The 25,996-nt window shown below is 36.6% G+C and overlaps 1 protein-coding gene, 1 long non-coding RNA gene and 1 other non-coding gene across 12 annotated transcripts in view; 2 read left to right on the forward strand and 1 right to left on the reverse strand.

Moving 5' to 3' along the window:
- RPS6KC1 (ribosomal protein S6 kinase C1) overlaps positions 1-25,996 on the forward strand; it is a 320,826-nt gene that overhangs the window by 77,323 nt on the left and 217,507 nt on the right. For 8 of the 10 annotated variants that reach the window (XM_086694889.1, XM_086694893.1, XM_086694888.1 and 5 more), the window contains 2 exons: positions 11,367-11,482; positions 18,751-18,843. In XM_086694889.1, the coding sequence (XP_086551015.1) occupies positions 11,367-11,482; positions 18,751-18,843 (209 nt within the window). The remainder of the gene's footprint in view (positions 1-11,366; positions 11,483-18,750; positions 18,844-25,996) is intronic. The other 2 variants (XM_086694890.1, XM_025921225.2) reach the window with 1 other exon arrangement.
- Positions 3,955-7,776, reverse strand: LOC147572610 (uncharacterized). The gene is made up of 3 exons (XR_015246464.1): positions 6,858-7,776; positions 5,947-6,079; positions 3,955-4,494 (listed from the first exon to the last, which is right to left on the reverse strand). It is a non-coding gene; the product is annotated as an uncharacterized LOC147572610 (long non-coding RNA).
- LOC112857955 (U1 spliceosomal RNA) lies at positions 24,827-24,990 on the forward strand. Its single transcript, XR_003223361.1, has one exon. It is a non-coding gene; the product is annotated as a U1 spliceosomal RNA (small nuclear RNA).

The following is a 25,996-nucleotide window of genomic DNA, read 5'->3' on the forward strand; positions in this document are numbered from 1 at the left end:
AATGTAAATCCACAATATCTGGCATCTTTAAAAACTTACCGTTTATTCAAAGAAATAGGAAAAATTTGACCTGTAGTGAGGAAAAAAATCAATAATATTTGTAGAAATAAGAAAGTATCTACCACCTAATAAGGTAAATACACAATGTCTGGCATCTTTTAAGAACTTACCGTTCATTCAAAGAAACAGGAAAAATTTGACTTGTAGTGAGGAAAATAATCATTCAGAACCCACTCAGAATTGACACACATTAGAAGGGAAGGAAGGATGAGGACTTTAAAACTTAATGGAAATGTGTTCATTATATGGAGTTAAGTAGAGCAATGGAAGATTTACAAAAGACCCAAATTGAACTTCTAGAGGTGAATGCTACAGTATGGGAAATAAAAAATACAAGAAATGAGATTAGTGTCAGATTAGATATTGCAGAAGAAAGGATTAATGAATTGGAAGACATGGCAATAGATACTATCAAAAATGAAATGGAGATGAAAAAAATCAATCAAAAATTATTATAACATCAGTAAGCTATAGCACAACTTTTCTCCATGTAATTGGAACCCCTAAAAAGGGAGGGAAAGAGGGAGACTGGATATTATTGGAATGAATAATGGCTGGAAGCTTTCCAAATTTGATGAAAATATTCCATGAGACCCAACATACCCCAGGCATAAGAAACATGAAAACCTACATTAGGGCACATTTTAATCAAATCGCTCTAAACCAGCATTAAGGAGAAAATCTTAAAATTAAAAGCAGGCAGAACAAAAGACATGTAGAAGAACAAAGATGAGAATGATGTCAGGTTTCTTGTTAGAAACAATGCAAACTATTGATTAACACCTTTAACATGCATAGAGAAAAAAAGCCTATCAAGTGAATTCTGTACCCAATGAAAGTGTATTTAAAAAATGAAGGCAAAACAAAAAATTGTCAAATGAGGAGTGCCTGGCTGGCTGAGTCAGTAGAACATGTGACTCTTGATCTTGGGGTCCTGAGTTCAAGTTCCACCTTGGGCGTGGAACCTACTTAAAAAAAATGTTAATTGAGAGTGATGGATGTGTTCATTATTTTGATTGTGGTGTCTTTTTGTTTTTGTTTTGTTTTGGGTTTGTTTTTTTTTTTTTGGTCTAGATAAATGTCAATCAGAACTTTTCAAAGAACCAACTTTTATTTTTGTTTGTCTTCTATTTTTTACTCTTCTATTTCATTAGTTTCTGCTTCTCCTGCTTTCTTTTTGTGTATTTCACTCTTCATTGTTTAGAATTATTTCTCTTAAGAGGTGAAAGCTTAGGTTATTGATTTGCAATCTTTTCAACATAGGTCGTTAAAGCTATAAAGTCCTTCTAAGCACTGCTTTTGCTGCATCTCATAAATTTTGATTATGTTGCTTGTATTTTTATTCAACTTGAAATTCTCCTTCTATTTCTGTTTTTGCTTCATCTGTTTTAGGACTTTTATTAGATGCATGCATGTTTATAACGGTTGTATTTTTTTTTTTTTTTAATTTTTTTTTTTTAACGTTTATTTATTTTTGAGACAGAGAGAGACAGAGCATGAACGGGGGAGGGTCACAGAGAGAGGGAGACACAGAATCTGAAACAGGCTCCAGGCTCTGAGCCGTCAGCACAGAGCCCAACGCGGGGCTCGAACCCACTGACCGCGAGATCGTGACCTGAGCCGAAGTCGGACGCTTAACCGACCAAGCCACCCAGGCGCCCCCGGTTGTATCTTTCTGACTAACTTTTAACATTATAAAGTGTTTTTGTCTCTAGTAACATTCATTTTTCTTAACATCTGTTTTGTTGGATATTACTATTTACTTTTTTTCTTTTTTAAAAAATTTTATTTATTTTGAGAGAGACAGAGGCAGTGCAATAAGGGGAGGGGCAGAGAGAGAGAGAGAGGGAGAGATTGAGAATCCCAAGCAGGCTCCACACTGCCAGCACAGAGCCCAACACAGCGCTCTAACTCACGAATCTGTGAGATCATGACCTGAGCTGAAATTGAGTCTGATGCTTAACCGACTGAGCCACCCATGTGCCCCAAGTTATTTACTTTTAATATGTTTGTTTTTTTGAATCAAAATACATCTCCTGTAAACAGGATACAATTGGATCTTTTTTTAAAAAAAATTTAGCCGTATAATCTCTGCTTTTTCATTGGCATTTTTAATCCATATACATTTAACATACTTAATAATGTAGTTAGACTTATGCTTGCCATTTTGCTATTTGGTTTTTTTAATTTTATTATTAATTTTTTAATTCTTTGTTTTTTAAAAAATTTTTAAATGTTTATTTTTGAGAGAGTGCAACAGAATGTGAGCAGGAAGGGGAAGGGCAGAGAGAGAGAGAGAGAGACAGAGACACAGACTCCAAAGCAGGCTCCAGGCTCTGAGCTGTCAGCACAGAGCCTGATGTGGGGCTCGAACTCGTGGACCGTGAGATCATGACCTGAGCTGAAGTCAGACGCTCAACCGAGCCACCAGGTACCCCTAAAAATTGCCTTTTTTAAAAAGAAAAAGGACCTTACCAAAATATTAAAGGGTTGTGCTTCTTCCTTCATTTTAGATTTTATTGGTTCTGGAAACAGAACTTTATAGAATAGAAACCTTGGGCCTTAAGGAATGGCTGTCTGAGGATGATGATTGGTATGCGATGTTAGTACATAGTAGTAGTAGTAGTAATAATAATAATAATAATAATAATAATAATAATGAACATGACCTTCCCTTTAGTAGAACCAAAGCATATGGATACAAAACAATATACTTTGGGCAGGATTTGGTTCTTCATTTGTCGGTCTCATGTCAGATACATGTGTCTGGTGGGTCTAGATGGAATGGATATTATACATTAAAAGCAATAGCAAACCTTCCAAACCTGTCATATACAGGAGGCTTAGTATCCTGCAAGCTGATGGGCATAAAGTGCTATAATTCCCATAGGTTTACAACTGCAGGAAGAAAGTCTGGGTGAATCATTTTCTGTCATATGTTTCTTGAATTGTTGGGTATTTTGGTATCAACTTTCCTGTTGAGAGTTTTATGTTTTAATGACAAAACTGTTTACTGGAAATTATAGCTTGGAAAAGAGAACCACTCTCCTGCTTCTGCAAAAAGCTAGGTAAAACATTGATATAGGGTAAAGTAGCTGTGGAGTTTTATATTCAGATTGTATGAACGGTAAACAGAGCATCTAAAATAACCACTTGCAGATTGCAACAAACACATCATCATTTGCTTAAAAAAGAGTTATAATTACAGTTGACGAAGCATGGACACCATAAAAAATGCATTAGTTTGGCTTGACACATTAATTACCTGTTTTTGCAGATGTTTTTATGTATTGTTGTGTGAACAGTTTACAAAATAATTACAGGAAAGTCGTATGGAAAATAAACTAAGTGGGTGGTTTCTCGTCTAAATATTTTCATTCATGTGAATCTGTGTGAGGCACAGCTGCTCTATTGCAAAAGCAGAGAGAGAGATGAGGATTCTCGAAGGGTTTTTTATTAGATGGTCTCGGTCATCAGTATTCTCACATTTTTATATCTTTAGCAACACAGTTTAAAAACATTAAAATGAGAGGGTTGATTTTAATTCCTGTGATTACTGGAAAAGGCCTAATTCTGGTCAGAAGAAGTATAGATATCTATGAGTATTTTACGTTTTATAATTAAAAACAATGTTTTTAAAGTTTATTTATTTTGAGAGAGAGAGAAAGAGAGCGTGCGCAAGCAAGGGAGGGTCAGAGAGAGAGGGAGAGAGAGAATCTCAAGTAGGCTCCCTACTGTCAGCACAGGGCCCGGTGGAGGGCTCTAACCCATGAACTGTGAGATCGTGGCCTGAGCCGAAATCAAGAGTCAGAGGCTTAACTGACTGAGCCATCCAGGCACCCCAGATATCTATGAATCTGAACAAAACTAAAAAATCCTAAGTGGAAAAACTACTGGCATTTATTCATTTATTTCATTTATTTCAGTACTAGCAGTTAGGCACTTTGAGAAACAGTGGATCATTATTTCATGATTACTTGAGTTACATAGTTTTATTGAACTTACAGCTTAGTTAATCGTAATAGTTAAATATTGAGTCTTATGTAAATTACACAGAAGTTCAGTTTATCTATTCTCTTATAGGAAGTTTTGAAAATGTAAATCTGTTTTTTCTCGTGAGCTTACTGTTTTGTCATTAGTGGTCTCAAAGTGTTTTTCATTTGAAAAATAACCAGGTCGTTATGCAGGCATTTGTACTTTTATAAACTGTTAAGAAACAGATTTTCCCAAATTGTAATTGTCAAACAATAAAAAGTTCATAGACTTCATTCTGTTTTACATAGTGGTTTAAAATTATGTAGAGTATCTGTGCTTGTGTTTCTCTCAATGATGCTGTCATGACAATTTTTCATAAAATTAAAGTAGATTGTCCTTTTAGTCCAATCATGCCACTTCTACACCATGTTCCTCCATATTCCTTTTGTATGATTTCACCTGCATAGATGATGAAGACAATAATTATAGATGATATTTTCTGAAATACATATACTGTAACTAGTTAAGTTAGAGAAAGGCATTCAGTTATAGAAAGAGGTAATTAGAATATCTCTAGGCATGAAGGCATTGTTATCAGACCAGGTAGTATTGGTGCAAATACTTCATTCATTCATTTGCTTCATTCATTTGCTTTCCCATTCATTTATTTAACAAAATATTATTGAGGGTCTTCTATATGTGATGTTCTGTGATAACATTGAAATGACTGTAAACATTGAGATAACTGTGTCTGGAACTAGATGCTCAGTAACTAGTAGGCATTTTGCCTTCTGAAGAGGATAGGAGGGACAGGAATATGTATGTTCTTACTTGTTGGGGAGGAGTTTCTTTGTTATCCTGAAATGGGCTTCAAATGTGATACACTGTGGGAGTGTCACTTGGCACAGTCTGAATTGTTTAAATGTGGAGATAAATATCTTCATGTTAAATAAATCTGGAAATGGAATGGAGTCTGTCTAATTCTGATATACACTAGTAGTTTAATTTTTTAAGGTGGGGATGCATTTAAGGAGTCTGTGAAACTTCTAGGATTCAGAAGAATTAACTGCTTATAATCAGCAATTCTGCTGATTGCTTTACATCATCTTAAAGGAAAATATGTGATCCAACGTCATGATATCAAGAAAACAGTTTGTTGGAGTCCTCCATGGATTTACCACTTCTTAAGATGTCTCACTTAGAGCCGGTGAAAGAAATGAGCAAAAGCCTTTGTGGGGCTTGGGGGACTTTCGTATTTACTAGTATAGTAGATAAACAATTCTTAGTCTATGTGGAGTTTCATTTCCATATTTCCCCTTATTTTTATTCCATCTCAGAAGGCAAAATTTTAGCTCCTAAGTTTTAATTCTTCATTCCTTTTCCTTCAGGGTATCTCAAGCTCTTTTTAAACTTTTTATCTTAATCTTTTAGAAGCCATGGATAACAGCATAAGGGACACTTAGGGATTGACTATCTGTCTGTCTGTCTGTCTGTCTATCTGTCTATCTAGACAAGAATTTATTGTCATAAAGAGACTGGCCAGGTGATGTTGTTTTGAGGGGATTGACTAGTTTTTTGGGCACTCCCCTTTAAAATGCAAAACAAAAAATGGATTAGGGAACAGGAAGGAAATAGTTGAATGTAGAAGACTGTCTCTGTAGGCATTTAACACTCTATGATCTAATGATGTGTTAGTTTTCATTCAGTATTAACTGATAGAAAAACTACTAAGCAACACTGAAAGGAGTCCTAATTGAGGCAATGCCTGGACATGAATATTATTATCACTTTTGCTTTTACTATTCTTTGGTGACTCTTTGGACTTTTGGGGTCACATAACACTTGGTTTTGAAAAGACATTAATATGGAGTTGGTTAAATGCAAATGGGAAGCAGATTCCCTGACTGTGACCCGGTTTTGTTATATGTGGAAAGGCTGATGGCCCCAGTTGTGGTAGACATGTAGAACCATAAATTACTGTTTTTCTCAAGGTTGCCTTTTGTTGTCAGAACACTTAGCATAAGTCAGAAATGGTAGGCTATACCTGAGAAGAACAAAAAAACCCATTAACTATAATAAATCAGCACTAAAAAAAAAAAAAAAAAGGCAACTATAACCACCAAGGCCATCGTATTCTTTTTGCTACTAAAGTTGTTACATTAAAAAAAAGAAAAAAGTAAAAGAAAAAAAAAGGGAAGCACCAATAAACAAAAACTCATTCCCTTAAAGCCAGGATGATTTGAATGTTCTTTCTAATGTAATAAATCTGAGTAAAAATCAGGCATGTTTGACCAAGAATATAGTGGCATAGGGGTTACTGGAGAGTGTTTGTTGGAGTAGAGAAACAGAGATAAGAATATAAGATGTGCCTAAAGTAGGGTCTTATGTGAGGATTAAAGTCCGTGTGTGTGGCAAAAATCAAGTATAGTTCAAATAGTCTTAAAAATCCCTTAAGATTTTCCGTGAAATACAGATGTAGGCATACTGTCTTCCAAATAGTCTAACATGGCCAGTTTTTCCTTCAGCATTGATTTTCTTTTGTTGAACCAGTGAGGCATTAGCTATATTCTTTTTGGTGACTAAGGGCAGAATAACAGACTTGGAAGAACTACTTTTTATTCTGGTTTGTGAAGCTGATTTTCACTAGTGCTGTGAATAATAATGTCTTTTTATTTTATTTTATTATTACTATTATTATTTTTTATGGGTAAAGGAGAAAACACCTGTGTTTTCCAAAGAAATCCTTGGGTAACAAGGATGTTTTGAGAGACCGCTTTTTCTCAGAAAGGCCCATTCTCTTGCACACTGTGTGAAATGTATACCTCTTTGTAGCTCTAATTTTCGTGTGTCCTTGTCTGTCATTTCCAGTCTCTTTCTGTCTGATTCTCCTCTGCTGTGTTGTCTGATAGGCTCCTGTCTCAACTCCTCATGCTTATTTTCTCATCCTCTGTGTTCCCATACTCACTGGTACTTGTCCCGTGCTCTGTATTTTTCTTGTTCTACTCAGTAACAGTAGCACAATCCACTTCAAATTCAGTCACCCGAAGTGTGGTATCATAAGACCTGGTTTCAGTTTTAGTCTCTCATATTAACTTTTTAACTCAGAAAGACATTCCACATCCCTGAGCCTTAATTTCTTAGCTGTGTCAGGAAGGTAACATATCTCTTGTAAATAGAATTCGATGTAATGAAAGGAATGCCAAGTAGTGATGGCTTCTTGAATAAATTAGAATTTTGTGATTCCGTTATGTGTAGACTGTGCCTTCTATAAAACTTAGTAGCAAGTCAGAGTTGGTGCTCTGAGAAATGCAGGCCAGGCAGTCCAGCGTTTCTAAAAATGTCAAGAACAACTTTGGACTTTCTCCTCATTTCTATTCAGCTACACCCGATTCTTTCACAGATCAGACTCTGTAATCACCCTATCCCCATCCTCTCTCCTGATCAGAAATTGGTAAGGTGAAGAAGTCCAGGTTGACACAGTATACGTAACACATGTTTTTGGCACAGTGGGACTTTTTGACATAAAGGGTAGTAAATAAGGGGAGTAGGTTTTCTCTTTTCGATGCCAGAGCCCAGTGGAAATTCTTACTGTATCTGAAATTAATAGAAATGTAGAGAAACTTATTGAAGGTACTGGTTTATCCTTAAGTAGAATGTAAAATATGTATCCATTTTTAAAAGCATTTGCTGGGTGGCTCAATCAGTTAAGCGTCTGTCTCCCTCTTGATTTCGGCTCAGGTCATGATCGTGAGATGGAGTCCTGCATCATTGGGCTCTGTGCTGAGTGTGGAGCCTGCTTAAGATTCTCTCCCTCCCTCGCTCTCTGCTCCTCCTCTACGTGCACGCATGCACTGTTTCTCTAAAAAAAAAAAAAAAAAAAAAAAAAAGAAATGCATTTAGTAAGTGTCTACCTGGATATAATACTGAAGAGGTAATAGCTGCATGACCTATAATGGGATTAAAAGTTGAATTTCAGATAACTTGGTTTTCCTGGAAACATAATCATTATGGGCTGTGTTTGTGTCTTAACAGGAAGCTTAAGAAATTAGGGTTAGGGTCTACTTAAAATTTTTAATCAGTTAAAATCTGTTTCAAGTCATACTTATCAATACTTTGATCAGTTAAAATTATTCCAGAAATCTATAGATTAATCTTTTCTTCCTCGTACTCACAAACCTCAGTAAGTGTCCAGCAGTAAAAATGCGCAAGAGGTGATTTTCATCCTTGGCTGCCGCTGTTGAGCAGCAGTGCTTGTGACCTAGTTTTAAGGGGCTGGTAAGGAAGGAGGCATAGTATGTATATTTAAGGTTACATTTAAAAAGCCTTCCAGTATTCCATCACTCCATTGTTGTTTCCATGGAAGCGGAACCACTATCAGCAGCAGGAGTCCATTTCAACTGCTGGCTTCCGGTTTTGTTTCTCTGTTACTATGGAGACTGCCTAGAAAGCAGCAGAGGCACCAAAAGTTTAAAAAACAATGATTTGATTACAAAATATGGTTTTAACTCCAGCTTGCATTAGGTGCTCCACAGCCTTGGCATTTTTGAATTTCAAATTATTTTGGGAAACGAATTGATTTTTTGGGACGAAAACAAATTTTGAGGTTGTATTAACGCTTGTAAGCACACTGCATTAAATAAATTGCCATAGTTTCCGTTACACCTTAGCCTACGATGAATAAGAAATTTTAAATGAGGGATCTAAATTAGGGCATGAAAAGGTATAACCTGATATGAGAAACTCTAATGATAATGGGAGCAGCCGTTAGACTAAGTCCATGAAAGGTAAACTCAAAACTAAAGGATGAGTAATGTGTAGAAATAGTAAATGTTTCTCATTTCTGTGGCACATTTTACCTTCACAACATATTTCAATTGCTTAGGTAGCTTTCACAGATAGATTATATAAAAATAAAAGCTTGAGTTTAGAAATTAAATACATTTTAAGGACAGAGAGGGATCATATTGAAATTTAAAAATTTTAATTTTAATTGAAGTTTGAGGTGTTGGAGAGTTAATAAATGTAGACTGTTCCATAGTTAAAAAGCAATAGAGATTCCCCCCCACCCCCCAGCCCCCAAGACTAGTTACAGTTTTGAAGTATTCATAAAGGAGAGAAGAGATGGAACAGTCATGTAAAAGCTGTGAAAGGAAGGTTTTTAAGCAAAACAGCACCCCCAACTCTGTTGCCGGTTTCCTTTGAGGGCTCTATTCAGTCTGGATTCTTCAGTTTGCATGCGAGAAAATCCACATTTGAACTCTAGTAGGCAAAGAATGGCAGGAATGTAGGTTTGGCTGAAATCTGGGACCCCAGTCGCACCAGGATTCCTTTTTTTGTCTCTCATAACTGCTTCCCTCTGTTAAATTCCTTCTTTCTGATTGGCTCTTAGCGCATTGGCAGAGACTGTGGCTGTTGGCAGTTCCCAGTCCTCTTATTTCCAGCGTCAATAGCAAAGAGGGACTGATTGGCCCAGTTTGTGTTGGGCCAATTCCTCCCTTCTCCACCTGTGGCCAAGAGGGCGGGATTTTGTGATTGGCTCAGCTTGTGACAGAGGGCTCACCCTTGACTATGTAGTAATAAGGGACAGAAGGGCTGAGATCTGAAGCACACTAGCAGTTTTCATTCAGACCACCCCGTTAAGTGATGGTAGTGGTGGCTGAAGGTGAAGGGCTACGAAGGCGAGAAGGGAGCATTTCTCAGAAGAAATAGAAGATGCTATTCCAGGCAGAAATAAGGTTTTTCTAGTTGTCATCTTTTGGGGAAGAATGCCTGCTTTACTGTAATTCAGTTCAGTTCACTTCAGCAAAACAGAAACATTATTTTGTAGGACTTGGTTTAGAGAAAAACCAAGATCAAAAACCTTTACAATTTAGTGCTTCCTATATACAGCTGTCTTTGTTGTAGTATCTTTTATGTATATTGTCTCCTTTAATCTCTGCAGTCATTTGAAGTATATGTTTCCATTTTAGAGAATGAGGAAGAGGGTCAGAGAGTTGAAGTATGATGTATCATCGGTCACATGACTAGGGAGGCAGAGCCAGAATTTAGATAACCAGGGTTTCTAGAATGTAATCAAGGGTGCTTTCCACTGTATGATACTTGCTTTTTGGTTAACTTCATTCAGAAGATGCATAGAGTGAATTATAAAAAAAAGTACTGTGTATGAAGTGCTTAGATAAAAATGAGTCGTGAAAATATAGAATATTATTTATGAAAGGAGCCTTAGAGATTGTATACTACAGTGGTTTTTCAAATGTTTTAACTTTCAGTCATGGAATCGTTTCTTCAAATGAAATGTATCACAGGTATATAAGATGGATAAGAGCATAGGATTGTCCTGCTCTGGAGAAGAGAGAGCCCAGAACTTCATGGGCTGGGCCACCTGTGTTTTGAAGTCTTGAGTATTCTGGAGGCCATTTTGAATACGCTTTGTTTAGAGAAACTGAGAGCCAGACAGGGTAAATGACTTGTTCATTTTCATATAATTGTATATTACAGGGATTTCAATTACATTCTTCCTTTTTTTCTTTTTTTAAAGTCTTTATTTTAATTCCAGCTAGTTAACATACACATTTCAGTTACATTCTTACTTTCAGTTGTAATGTGGGTGACAGTTTGTTGTTAATGAAAAAACATGAAGCTTACAAAAATCAGAGTGAATTCAGAGTTACCCTAAATGATTTTATTCTCCAGTTTCTTGCTACTTGGGCAGCATATCATATCCATGTCATGACTCTTATTAAACATCTGTTGCACTTAGTTCCAGTGTGTTGGGTTGGGCAATTGCATAGTACCTGGACTAGGCTAGTCTTCTGTATGCAGAGCTTTTTATACTACATTTCTTATATATCAACTCCTCCTATAGAAGGTATCAGGTTCTCTCTATATATTTTAATAGGAAAATTTCAGAATTTGGATAAATCAAATTTATAGTGGTAATATTGAGACCTTGCTGATACTAATAACTTTGATGTCTGTTCCAACTTTGAATCTCTCTTCTTTTTAGTTAGAAATGAGAACAAGTAGCTGGGGAGCCTGGGTGGCTCAGTTGGTTAAGCGTCCAACTTCAGCTCAGGTCATGATCTCACGGTTTGTGGGTTCGAGCCCCACGTCCAGCTCTGTGCTGACAGCTCAGAGCCTGGAGCCTGCTTCGGATTGTGTCTCCCCCTCTCTCTGCCCCTCCCCCACTCACACTCTTTCTCTATCAAAAATAAATAACCAATAAAAAAAAAGGTGAACAAGTGGTGAACTGGGTCAAAGAAAGTTAATTTTCAGGTTGGATAAATGAAAGTTTATTTTTCGCGTGCCCTGTCCTTGTTTTCTCCTTTTAGGAGAGTCAAGCCCTACCCGTCGAGAAGCTGTGAAGAGAAGAACAGCAGAATATCTAATGCGAGCAGAGAGTCTCTCTAGCCTTTATGGAAAACCTCAACTTGATGATGTCTCTCAGGTAGGTCTTATGTTTCATTTTGTGTTTTCTTTAGCTCTTTTTGCTGACTTGTCTCTTGGCTTTATTTATAATTAGAATGCTTGAGAATTTTGGTCTTTGGAATTCTATCAATAATATTTTAACAAGTTATTGGTGGGAGGAAAAGCATTTAAGCGGATCACCAAAAGTGGAATAACATGGGACTTGCTTTCTCCTCTTTCTCAGCCCTTTGTTCCTTCCTCTACCCCTAAAACTCCATGTGTAAAATGACAGTAATTTGTACTGAATTTTATTTGAAATTTGTAGGGTTAAATAATGGTTTTTGTGTGATTCCTGTACAGTTTTATTGATTCACGCTAAAACTTATTATGAAAGCATAAGTCTTACAGGTAAGCTGCTATAGGTGACCTAGAATTATAAAGGCATAATTCTAACAGGGATATTTATGTTATTTGGGACTATCCTTAGTCTTGTCTAGAAAGCAGGTGAATGCTTAAAACATTGGAAACGGTGTAGTTTATTATTATTGTTTTTATGTCATTTGGACTTGGCAAATATATAACTTTTCTGGTTTTTTTCTTTATATTAACTAAGGTTTTTTTGGATACAATTTAAAAATCATATCTTCTAGAGATGGAAGAAAGTGCTTATTTTCTAAATTGACCTAAGATGCAGGTGGGCTTGTTCATATCCCAACTCTGCCCCTTGGAACCAATGGAGGATTGGGCAAGACACTGAACTCTCCAGCTCTTACCTTCAGTTTCTACATCTGAATAATGAGGATAATAGTTACTCCTTTCTGGGTTATTGTCAGGTTTAAATGAGTTAAAAAAAATCACTCATATATACAAGCACATACGTGCACACACGCGCGCGCGCGCGCACACACACACACACACACACAAATACAAATCCTGCAATTCAAGTGATTACCTCATAAAAAGACCAGCCTATAAACCAAGCTTATTAGAGTAGCTTAATAAGTTTTAGCCCTATTTTTCATCTTCCTTAATATACTGCTTTGTATGTTTTTTTTCGTATTTTTTAATGCTTTTTGAGAGTTCTAACATGTGTCAGTTTTCTAGTTTAGAAATAGCCCAGTACTTCATCTTGATTCATTGGACCATTAAACTTTTTGTTGCTGATTTTCTGAGTCCTTTTCATTCTGCATATGGTCTTTTAAAAAATGCAGTTATCAAAACTATACTTATTAATGCGAATTTTCAGTGTGAAGTGTTTGATCATTACTTTTAGAACAAAAAAATTATATTCCAGCTTGGAAGTAATATACTTTTGTTACTTGTTTTTATATAATGAATATGTTTTAAATAAGATATCTGCTGTTTCATTTTCAGATTGTTAATTATTCTGTGTTTGCCAATCTTTCCCTATTTTCTATCATTATTGTTTTAACTGTATTATTATTTTTAACTCCTTATTATTTTATCTTTTTAAAATGCAGTATATTTATCTAAAGATTACTTTGAATTCAATTCTTATTTTCTGTGGGGTTGGCAACCCTCCCTATGTGCAATCCTGATGTGTATATTCTCACTTCCATATAAAAGTATTAAATAGGATGGGCCTCTATGAATTTACTTGTTTTACTAATTCATCTTGTATATAAATATTCTAAAAGTTTTAGAAAATTACTAGTATTCTATTCTTTCCATTAATGTTAACCTTGAATATTCTACCTATACTTACTCCTTTGAACTCCCTACTTATGCAGCCCATATTACAGTTTCCCATAATCACTTCTGTGAACAATAATTTTTTTTAATGTTTATTTATTTTTGAGAGAGAGAGAGAGAGAGAGAGCACTAGCAGGGGAGTGACAGAGAGAGAATCCCAAGAAGACTCCGTGCTGTCAGCACAGAGCCCAACGTGGGACTCTAACTCACAAGCTGCGAGATCATAACCTGAGCCAAAATCAAGAGTCAGGTGCTTAACTGACTGAGCCATCCAGGTGCCCCTGTGAACAATAATTTATTAGGCAAATAAATAAGTGTAGCTTTTGACTTGGAGAAAGGAACCATGAAGTATATCAGTCAGAAATTCCTTTCGAGCATAGCTTCTAATGAAAATAAAACGAAGGAAATCTAATAAAAAAGAACTGGTTGTATTAGATTATATATTAATTCACTAAGCATCTGTTAAGACTCTGTGTGTATACAGTATCAAACTAGATATAGTTTGGAGTTATATAAAAGATGACAGTTTCTGCTTTTGCAAACCCTGTGTACCCAAAATACGTACCTCATTGAGGAAATGCTAGAATGATAAGAGCCATGTAGAATAATGGGAACTTGTATCAGAAAGGGTAAAAAGGACTAACTAGTGAATCAAATTTGATATGCCAGGACTTTTTTCAATTCTTAGGCAAGGAGGCTACAGGACAGATTTTCTAGCTAGAACAAGATGTTTCTCTTTTATGGCTAGTATATGCTTTTTATTTCACTTCTGTATTTTATGCTCTCAAACCTGGCCCTTATTTACGTCAGGGACAAGCTCGATTATTTTCTTATCTATTATTTAACTTAAATGTCTTCTAGAGTTTCTTGATTAGTGTGGTGAATTCATTATTTTCTTCTTTAACCATCTCTGGGCCTCAGTTTCAACCAACGCATTCAGAGGATTGGTATAAATGATTTTTGAGGCCCATTAGCTCTTAAATTCTGTGCAAAAGCAGATATAATTTCCATCTTGAATGCATGTGCCAACACTTCTTTCTAGTCTGGTTGATTAGGAAAATAAAGGGATCCTTTCTGGTTTAAAATATTTTTTGTTGATTCTTGTGTTCCCCTTTGGTGAAGTCCAGGTCATGACTCACTCCACCCGAGTTTTCTGTGGTGATTTCAGCTTTTGCTTTATTGAATTTATTTATGAGACTCTTTTGTGGTAAAAATAAAAGTTCTAAATTTCCCAGTCATACATGGTAATATCCTTTTTGAAAAAGGGCAGAAAGGAGCCCTCTTTGACTCTTGGTTTTCTTCATTACTTCCTTATTAATAGGCTCTAGGAAAACTTAAGGGGCAGGTTTCAGAAAAAAAGGAAATGAATTTTGTTTAAAGTAAAAGTCTTGACTGACAGAGACAGAGTCCTTTATCTTTTTCTTTTTTTTTTTTAATTGGAGAGGACTTTGAATGATTTAAGAATTAATATATTTTTAAAATTTTTATTTTTTTTTTTTTGAGAGAGAGTGCAAGCTGGGGAGGGCCAGAGAGAGGGGGACATAGGATCCGAAGCGGGCTCTGCGCTGACAGCAGTGGGCCTTTTGTGGTGCTTGAACTCACGAACTGCGAGATCGTGACCTGAGCTGAAGTCGGATGCTCAACTGACTGAGCCATCCAGGTGCCCCAAGAATTAATATTCAGAGGGAATTTTCCTGGAAAAGACTTGTAAAATCATTTTTGCTCTTTTTAGCTCTAGGAATAATAACTCAAGATCATGGAAATTTAGAAAAAGGTAGTAAATGGTCTAAATTTAGGACATAAAATACTGTGTAGTTTGTAAAGTATGAATACATATTTTGCCATACAGTTAAACAAGGTGTAAATGAAAATTAATATGTAGAATGTATGCCTTTCCTGAATATTTGTAGAGTTTTGAGTACAATTACTGTGATACTGAAAATATTTTTTCTGTTGTGCATTTTGTTGACTGGTATTATTGGTATTTCTCACTTCTTCCTTAGGAAATATTTTAAAATGAGTATCGTGTCACCCTTAGTGAGACATAGACAAAGCAGAGATGGCGGTCAGGGCCATTCCACATCAGTAATAGTACTACAGTGAAGACACATCCTTGAAATGTGATGGAAGAGAGTCTAGGACATGGGGTTTGAGGGTTAATAAGTTGCCAATGAAATTCTTGGCAAAGCCAAAAATTTACGGGTGAAACCAAGTTAAGAAACTAGTGTAGCTAGCCATCAGGTTTTAGGGTGTGCGTTCTCGATATGTTTTTTGTAAAGTGCTTTCCTTTTACCCTTATCTTCCCCCACTCCAAAATGGTGGCTTATTCTTCTTAGGTTAAAGGACAGGTAGCTAACCGTATTCTGGAAGTGGTTGGTGGACCAGTAGCATCAGCATCACCTGTTAGCTTGTTGGAAATGCAGAATCGTAGCCTCTCTCAGACTGACCGAATCAGAATCTCCATTTTAACAAGGTCCTCAGGTGATGCATAGACACGTTGAAGTTTAAGTACTGCACTAACAGCTCGGTAAGAACAGAGGTAGATGTCATCAGGAAAAGGGAATAATACCAAGTGAAGAAGACTGTGGGCAGGGTAAACGACAACTTTAAAGAAACCAACCAAAGTAAGGGTAAGCGTCACTTAGCCATTTAGAGAATGTAGAACAGAAATAGTAAATAGATTTTACTAGTGTGTTAACTCCAATCCCCTGGTCATGGCTGCCAAGAACACTGTCTTGTGAGACAGAGTGTGAGATTAACAGAGATATCTGCCGTGGGCTTGAACGGTTGAGTGATATGTATTTGCCGTCTTTGGTTTTGAAGATTGTTGGGTCATCGTACATTCTTCTATCATAAGATCCATCATGTACTTTCTCCCCCCGGGCTCCTTGCTTCTCTAGGCATGTTCTGCTACAGTAGTTAATATACGTAAGTGAAAATTTGACCTTTCTCATTAAGGAAATCAGCCATGTTTCCTAGAAATACACTATATTCCCCCATCCCTCATTCCCTTAGCATTGGCTGGAGTTTCCCCAAACAATGTTATAATATTTAATAAGTAAGATGTAATCCCTTCTTATCTATCATCTAGTTTTGTCATCTTAGACAAATTGCTTAACCTTGCCGGTTCTCAGTTTTCTCATCTGAAAAAAAAAAAGAGAGAGAACATTGGACTTGATCTCTGTCTCTTTCTGTTCTTAAAATTCTGTGGATTTATGTTTCCTTTTGCCATCTGAAAAAAGGAATAGATCTATAGGGATTCTACCCAATTTAAGCGCTGCGTATAAGGAATACAGGATTTCTTATTGATGATTTTATTTCATGATCTTTCTTTGTTCATTTCTCTGATCCTAAACTTTTATAGATGGTTAAAGTGGAAAGAGACCTTTAATGATCACTTTGCCTTTGGTCTTTCCCCATTACAATTTCACCATTCCCATCTTTGCAGAAGTAACCTTACTAAATCACTGTTTTCATTAGGTTGTTTCTCATACAAAAACTTGTTTTCTAGACTCTGGAGAATATGGTCCAGACCTGGCATTCAAGGCCTGTGAAAACTGACAGACCCTAAGTGCATAATTTTATTTTCCTTTGTTCTACAATCTGAACATTTTTCCCCCACCAGACCAGTTTCCTTCCAATCCTGTATATAATATCCTTTCCTAACCTAATTTCAACATAGCATTTAAAATAATTTTTCGTTCCACTTCTTTCTGAGACCACAGTTTATCATATACTAGTGACTTATCTGTATAGTCTTGTATTTTTAAAAAAATGTTTTATTATTATTTAATTTTTTCATATATTTGGCTTATCTCTTCAAATAAGTAATAAACTTCTTATAGCTAAGAGATCATGCCTTTCGATGTTTTATATTCTTTCAGTTATCATGCACATAGTGGACACATGGTAATTATTCACTGAAAGGTGCAGTTTATAAAGATTTTGTAGTTTTCTATCTTTGCTCTTGATTACCACAGTGAACCAAAATCTTTCTTTGGAAAAACTGAAAGATCCAATGACATCAGTGAGTAAGAAGGTATAAGGTATAAATAAATAGGAGGCATGGATGTTAGATGCATTTGGCTATATTTTCAAAGATGAATGTAATGGATAAATTATCATCTAAAGTATTATTTCCCCCTATAACTTTTCCTTAACAGTTCTCTTACCAGAAATCACAAGCAGTTCTTACTCTTCCTTAATAATAGAATAGGGAGAGATTAATTTTAATTATCAGAATGTGTTGTGGAGTAGAAAGACTACAAGCAGTACAGTAGGAAGTTGGGGAACATCACCTCTTCAGGCACACCGAAGTTAGTATTTGCTTGCTAAACCTAAAAACAAACAAATATTTGAAAGCAATTAGAATTGCTGCTTTAGAAAAAAAATTGCTGCTTTTAGAAAATTTCACAAATGATGGTTTTTCCAGTTGTAAATGACACCTGATTTATCTGTGTAACCTCCTTCCCTTGTTTTCCTCCTCTCTTCCTCCTTCCTCTCTTTTCTGCTTTTCCTGTCTCCTGACTAACACACAAGGCACTGAGAGTATAAAGATGAATAAGGTATATTTCCTGTTCTCAGGGAGCTTCCTGTCTAGTGATATTGGTCTGTACAAGGACTTGAAGTATCAAAAATGGTATTTCAATAACTATTAATCATGACATTTGATTAACCAGGAGAGTTGTCTTCCATTCACGGGGAGAACAATGTTCCTGCATATTCTGATAGACTTCAGACAACAAAAAATGTCTTACTTTACTGATTGACATGGAAAAACTAAGACCAATGGATAGGGAGTAAGGTTTATTCTTTTACTATGTGTGGTACTGAAATAATCCCTTCCTGTTTTCACTGATCTTTTTTGTAGCCAACAGACCTAGTTTTCCACATCACACATGTTCAGATATTAAAACAAATTTTTTTCTCCTGTAAGTCATTTCTTTTCTACGCTTGAACAACCTTAGTTGTAACGATTATTGATTGTATGATGGAGTTTCTTAATTTTTCACCATTGTTGACAGTTCTGGTTAAACTTGAATCTCCCAATCGTCTTAAAATACATAAGTATATATTTATAAAGTAACATTAAAGGACTGTAGTTTCATGATGAGAAAGAATGACTTGTTGTGTTCCCTCTCTCCCCAGGTTTATCGATTGTAACATTGTTTTTTAGTACCCCCCTTCTAAATTACTCTTGAGCCATCTGGGGTAAATATAAGGCTGTGATTGGTGGTTGTCTTAGTTACCCATTTGTTACAAAGTTTCCTTACAGCTGTACAGTTTTGAATTGAATTACTGCTCTAGAAACTATATCAGCTCATTATTTTTTCTTTTTAAAATTTTGTTTTCGATGTTATCATGATTTATTTACTTGCAACTTTTTTCTTGCTTTTTCTTTTTGATTTTCTTTCTTTTTGATTTTATTATTTTTTTTATTTTACATTACAGACAAACAGAAACTTCCTCCTTTCATCTTTCCATTCTCTGATTTATGATAAATTTAGTTTCCTTTGGCCTGGCATTTGCTTCAGCAGGCAGTCTTCCTTCAAGTACCTCCCTGATTGATGTGTAATCTTTGATATCTTCCATTAGCCTCCAGGATCACTAAGTTCAAGGCCCCCTTGGAACCTAAGGAGCCCTGCCGAGGAGCTGAAGGCCTTCAGAGTCCTTGGGGTGATTGACAAGGTAATTCTTCAGTGTCTCTTCAAGAGTTCAGTCATAAATCGACTGCATGCTGACATTATGTCTTTGAAGCTTTGGATCTTAAGGATATGAAACAAAAGGAGAAAATGACTCAAATGCATCTGCACTTTAAAATAACAAAAGCAGAAAAGAAAAAGCTTTTATCTAAGCAATTCATGTAAGGTCATGCAAAATATATTTGAGCTAACGGAGAAGGTGCATATTTGTTGGCATTCGGTTGAGTAAGGGGTTTTGGTTTTATAAACCTGCTAGAGCAGAGTAAAGATACACTTTTTGTTAGTTACAAAAACTTGTTAGTCAGTAGTTTTCAGCATTAACTGGTATAGTCAATCTAATGATCAAAAAGAAAAAAATGGCACCCTCCTAAGACCTACCGTTTACTGAGTACTTACAATGTGTCGGCCGTACACAGGCGTTTCATATAAAACAACTTGCTTAATCCTTCTCACAACCCTGCTTTTTGCATCATGTTGGGAAAGTGATGTGTAGAACAGGGTAAGTAACTTGCCCAGAAATCAGATGGCTAACTTAGGGTAGTACTGGAATTCAAACCTAGAGATTTGTGACTCCAAAAACAGTGTTTTTTTCCAGCACATGCCTCCCACCCCCCTACCCGCCCCCCCCCCCCCCATCTCCTTTACTTTTGTATTTGGAATAAAAATACAGAGATAACAAAGATATCTGCTATTGAGTTTTTCCACATTTGGTGACATCTCAGATATGCCAAAAATTCACAGTACTGGCAGAGACTTTACAAGTGTAATTTAAAAACCACACACTGGGCGCCTGGGTGGGTCAGTTGGTTGAACATCTGACTTTGGCTCAGGTCATGATCTGGCGATTCATTGGGTTCGGGCCCTGCATTGGGCTCTGTGCTGATAGCTCAGAGCCTGGAGCGTGCTTCAGATTCTGTGTCTCCCTCTCTCTCTGCCTCTTGCCTGCTCACACTCTGTCTCTCTCTCTCTCTAAAAAAAAAAAAAAAAAAAAAAAAAAAAAAAATAGAACAATAAAAAATAAATAAAAAGTAAAAATCACACACAATAAACCGTGTTTTAAGTATATTTGGTCAACCATCACCTTACCTTTCAGAGTAAAAGAAAATATTTTATTTAATATTAAGATATAAATTAATTTAGGCCTTTTTTTTCTATTAACCATCTTTTATGAAGCACATCCGTGGTCATTTTTAACTTAATGTTCGTTGAGTACTTCTTGTGTGCTAAAGTATGCATGTGATTCCTTGCTAAAACTGAACAATATGCAGTGTGTCTCAGGTAATTTAGATGGAGCTAATGGTTTGAGCTATTCCAAAGGGAACATTGGGTTCAATATTACCTGAACCTCTCAGTCTTATTATAAGCATTGTTTTTCTCAAATAAATTCATATAACTGAATTATGACTTAAAGAGTTCTAAGCAGTAGGTCTTTTTAGCTTGAAATATTTCTTTAACCGTGTCTCCCTAGCTTTTCCAGTTTGGAGAATGATCTGTTTGAGAGTACAGAGAAGCAAAATAAGAACTGAATAGTTCGTAGGTTCTTGGATTTCTGTGCAAGCAAATATACTTTTTTGATGTGCAATGTCTGTCCCCTCCCTTTGATCTGCTTGTTTTGATAAAATATGACCTTTCATTGCTATGCTCTAATCATCAGTGAGTCACCTCGAAATCCTGCTAATAGCTATGAGTCTCATAGGTTTATCTAAACAAGCACCTTCAGCAGAGGAGGAATTCCAGAATTCTGTGCTGATGCATAATTTGCTACTGTCTTTATTCTGTTAGCCCGGAGAGTATGTTTGGTGTTGAGAAGGTGACATTTAACTTTTCAAAGTAGAGATAACTAAATATGTATTTGGGAATTAATAAGCTTTGCAAATAATCTTTTAAAATTTATAAGTCTTCATAAAAACATGAATAGATTTTTAAAAATTTGAATTTTTAAAAAATGTTTATTTTTGAGAGAGAGAGAGAGCGAGAGAGGGGCAGAGAGAGAGGGAGATAGATGATCTGAAGCATGCTTTGCCCCCAGAGTGCAGAGCCCTATGCAGGACTCGAACTCACGAACCGTGAGTTCATGACCTGAGCCAAAACCAAGAGTTGGATGCTTAACCAACTGAGCCACCCAGACACCCCAGAAAGTTTGAATTTTTTTGAAGATAAGTTCTTTTCCATTTGGCTTTTAGAAACTGGAAGATTGGAAGAACAGTGTTGAATAAATTGAAATGGCTAGAAAATACACAGGATACATTAATCTAGCCTGTACAGACTACAGTTTGTCTGATTCTATTTCATTACAGTATTTGTTCTTTATGAGTTATTTTGAGTGTTGTTGTCTATTAACTTAGGAAAGTAAAATTTCCCTTGAGAATAGGATTTTATAGACTTTTATATAGGAAGTAAATAAAGCAAATTTGTTCATCCGTATCTAGACCATAAGCTCCACTAGAACAAGATCTTGTCTGTCTTGCTCTTTATGTTCTCAGTGCCTAGAATCATGCTTGGCACCTAATGGGTGTTTACTAAATATTTGTTGAAGGAATAAATTGAACCTTAAATAATTTTAAATACATCATATATAGAGTGACACCTACTGGTATAATGTGAGACTGCTCCCTAGTTCCATTGCCCCATAGGTGTTATCTTGGTCTGGTATTCAAAGGGAAATAAATGATTTTCTGTTCTTTAATTGGGCTTACAAAATCCATCATTAATATATATGTACAACAAGGAATTTAAGCATTAGGGATCTTGCAATATAAATAAGCTTGTGAACATTGAAGAGCAAGAATAATCAGGCTAGTGAAGACCCTCAAAATCATACAAAGAATAGCTAAAAAAATGAGGTATGGTTAACCTGATAAAAACACATGTGTTCTTCCTTTCTTTGGAGGGCTATCCAGGATAGCATGATGAAATACTGTTTGTTCAAATCTTTTTTTTTTTTTAATTTTTTTTTTCAACGTTTATTTATTTTTGGGACAGAGAGAGACAGAGCATGAACGGGGGAGGGGCAGAGAGAGAGGGAGACACAGAATCGGAAACAGGCTCCAGGCTCTGAGCCATCAGCCCAGAGCCCGACGCGGGGCTCGAACTCACGGACCGCGAGATCGTGACCTGGCTGAAGTCGGACGCTTAACCGACTGCGCCACCCAGGCGCCCCATGTTTGTTCAAATCTTAAGGGTGAAAGGAAGTATTAATTATGCCAGATCAAGAGGTGCAAACTAAGATCACCTTAGGCAAACCAGGATGTCTGATTTTCCTGGAAAGAAGGTAGTCAAGGATAAGACTTGTTAATATGCCCATGGGATACAACCAGAACTAAATGAGTACAAGTTTTCAAAGTTTAGCTAATGCTTAAAGATGCCTTTTAAGAATTAGGATTGACCAAAGGCTGACTGGATTTCATCATACTTATTTGTTTCATGTCATTAGAGAGATTCAAGCAAAGGCTGAAGAGTCATTGGTGGGGATGTTGTAGAAGGAATTCAAGCACTGGAGGGAGTTTTACATTAGATGAAGATTTCTTTTAGCCCTCAGATTCACTTACACATAGTCTTCATGTAGTAATAGCAAGGGAAAGTAGAAATTAGTAGAAAACTAATACTTGGATGAAAAGGATGGATTGCTGGTGTTTTCACATAAATTTGTGCACGTGTGGGTGCAAACTTTTGTGTTTCTGTGCATGAGGTATGTAGGTATAAGAATTGCTTATGTATAGCTAATTTGCAGTTGAGTTAGAAGTCTGGATTGGTCATTTAGTACTAGAATGCCCAAGTGTAGGGAACGTTTCTGAGAAAGTTCACTATTGTGTAACTTAACAATTAAAAGGATAAAGGAGGGGCACCTCGGTGGCTCAGTCAGTTAAGCTTCTGACCTCGGCTCAGGTCATGATCTTGTAGGTTTGTGAGTTTGAGCCGCATATTGGGCTCTCCACTGTCAGCACAGAGCTGGCTTTGGATTCTCTGTCTCCCTCTCTCTTTGCCCCTACCCCACTCACACTCTGTCTCTCTCCCCCAAATAAATAAACGTTAAAAAAAAAAAAAAGGATAAAGGAGTCTGTAGTCTAGTAAACAGTAAAGTACTAGGGGCAGTTTCCTGGTTTTGATATTGTGCTATAGCTATATAAGATATCATCATTGGGAGAAGCTGAGTGAAGGGTACATGGGACCCTACTATTTTTGTAACTTCCTGTGGGTTTAAAAAAGAGTTAAATAAAAGGGGGGTTGCTGCAAGGAAGATCCTGACTTAACCATCTGAGTAATAATACCAAGATGTGATCCCTTCATGTCTAGTTAACTCTACTGGGTTGTGTGTAGCCAGACTCATCCTGCATGTGGGTGTGTGTGTGGTGTTTTCAAGGTCAACCCATGAAGATGGTATGGCTGGATTGCTCAAATTCATTGTCACTCCTTGAAAAACAAGTTCAACAGGATGCTTTAGAAGTCATTGTTATGAGACGCCACATACTTTGTAAACTAATGACTATTTATTACATCAAGTGTTTAAGTATTTTGTAATCAAGGTAGCTCCTGAACTTATCCTAAGCTTGCCAGTCAGAATTCTTAGGTGGACTTGCCATTGGAAAAATATAATTTTAGCGAAAATATTTTTGAGAACATTTGTGGAGATTGTTCAATTGAGTAGATGTTGAGAGAACCTTAAAAAACAAGTACAAAACAAATACTTATTTTTTAAGTTTCCTAAATAATATTTTCTATGATGATATATGGGTAAACTGACCTTATTGAGAACACAGAAGCATCAATATTTGGGTATTTGCTCATTGAGGGAACATTGGGTTGAGCTGTATTCGTAGGACCTTATCCTTTATTTAAATAAACAGTGTGGCAAAAATATTGCCTAAATTGATAGTCAGATTACAAGTGTTGCACTTTTGCTTGTAGAAAGATGGAATTGAGATCCTTTTCCCTATTTTTTCTGCTAAGTCTAACTAAACTCTGGATGTTATACAGAAAACAAACAAGAAGACTGGACACTGGAGAGTAGAAGGAAGACTGGCTAAGGGCTGTGGGATCCAATGACTATGTGGGTGAATTCCCTGTACTTTCTTTTCCTCACATATTCCAGACTGGATGTTAGAGAAATGGGCGACTCAGCAAAGTTAGTAGGCACAGACAAAAAACAAACTTAGCAAAAGTGTGGTCTTTCTGAGCAAAGGACTATGAAATGGGCAGCTTAGTAAGACAGAAAAGTTTTAGACAATAACCACTCTACTCCAGCTAACCCCACAGAAAAACTTTGGCACTATCCCACCACCACTAGCAGAGACCATGTGAGGTGCCTAGACTTTCATTCTTGCAAGGCTGCATTGAGGTGCTGCATCCCCCCTGTTGGCGTGGTGTCAGAAATGGCCAAGTGGGGATCTGGAACTTGTATCCCCACTGGGCTGAAATGACACATATCAATTGTGATCACTTGGGAAGCCTGGACTTTTAGCCCTGCCTGGTGGTAAAGAGGCTCCCCTTCCTTTCCCCGCTGTGGTAATGTTAGAGGAGGGCTGGTAGAGATTCCGGGTTTGACCACTACCCAGTGATAATGAAGCCACCTCCCACCTGGTGTAAAATGAAGGCTACATGAGGAACAGTAATGAGGTGCCTCTGTTCTTCCCAGCCAGGGTGGTATCAGCAGAGGCCTGATCTCCTACCCCTACCTAGCAATAACCAGGAGTCCCACTTTCCTCCCTCAGATATCCGTGAAAGCCAAAAAGGGAACCCGAACTTCCATTGCTACCTGGTAGTAACAGACCGATTATCTCTTTCCGCCATCAGAATCATGTCAGGAAAGGACTTCTAAAATACAAAATTTTATGAGATGCAGAGTCTTATAATATGTCTGAAATATCCAGGTTTCAATAGAAAATCGTGGAGAAAAAATAATCAGCTGATACCAACACTGAGGTGACACAGATGCTAGACTTATCTGACAAAGATTTTAAAACAGCCATCATATACTTACCTGGCAGGGGAGATACCATGATCAGGAAGGTGGTTTTCCCAGGGCGAGGCTTATCCATTGCACTCGGGATGTGCTGACCCCTGCGATTTCCCCAAATGTGGGAAACTCGACTGCATAATTTGTGGTAGTGGGGGACTGCGTTCGCGCTTTCCCCTGTTAAAAAAAGTAAAAAAAAGAAAGAAAAAAATAAAACAGCCATCATAAAAATACTTCCGTGAGCAATTACAAGCACATATGAAACAAACAAAAAAGTAGGAAGTCTCAACAAAGAAATAGAAGATATAAAGAAAAACCAGATGGAAGCTTTAGAACTGAAAAATACAGTTAAGAAAGGTGAAAACAGACCTCAGTGGGCTCAACAGCAGAATGATAAGACAGAGGAAATAGTGAATTTGAAGATGGGTCAATAGAAATTACCCAGGCTGAATAGAAAATAAAATGAGGGAAAAAGTGGGTAGTGACAGGAATCTATGAGACTAAATCAACAGTTCTAACATGTGGCATTAGGGTCACAGATGAAGAGGAGAAAGAGGGTAAAGCCAAAAAGTATTTGAAGAAATGATAGCCAGACATAACCCTACAGATTGAGGAATCTAGATCCTAAAAAAAAGGATAAATCCAAAGAAATCCATGGCAGGGCACCTCATAGACTTCTAAAAACTAGACAAAAAAAAAAAACAAAAAAAAAACAAAACGAAGACAGTGCGAGGGAAACATTACCTATAGAGTAAAAACAGTTTGAGTGATAATGGATTTCTCATCAGAAAAAACCATTGAGTCCATAAAAAATGGCACATCGTTTTTTAAGTCCTGAAAGAAAAGAATTGTGTCAACCCAGAAATCCATATCCTGTGAAAATATGCTTCAAAAATGAAGAGGAAATCAAGCCATTCTCAGATGAGTAAACACTAAGAGAATCTGTCACTAATCTACCCTAAAAGAATAAAGTTAAGTTCTCTAAACACAAAGGAAATATTAAAGGTAGGAATCTTAGAACATTAGGAAGGAAGGAAGGACAATGAAAAGGGTAAAATATGAGTAAATACTTTTTTTTTTCCTGTTGAGTGGTTTTTTTTTTTCCAAAAATTTTTTAATGTTTAATTATTTCTGAGAGAGAGACAGCATGAGTGGGGGAGGGGCAGAGAGAGGGAGACACAGAATC

The sequence above is a fragment of the Puma concolor genome, chromosome E4 (genome assembly GCF_028749965.1).
Source record: "Puma concolor isolate L17-30 chromosome E4, mPumCon1.1.hap2, whole genome shotgun sequence".
Classification (NCBI taxonomy): domain Eukaryota; kingdom Metazoa; phylum Chordata; class Mammalia; order Carnivora; family Felidae; genus Puma; species Puma concolor.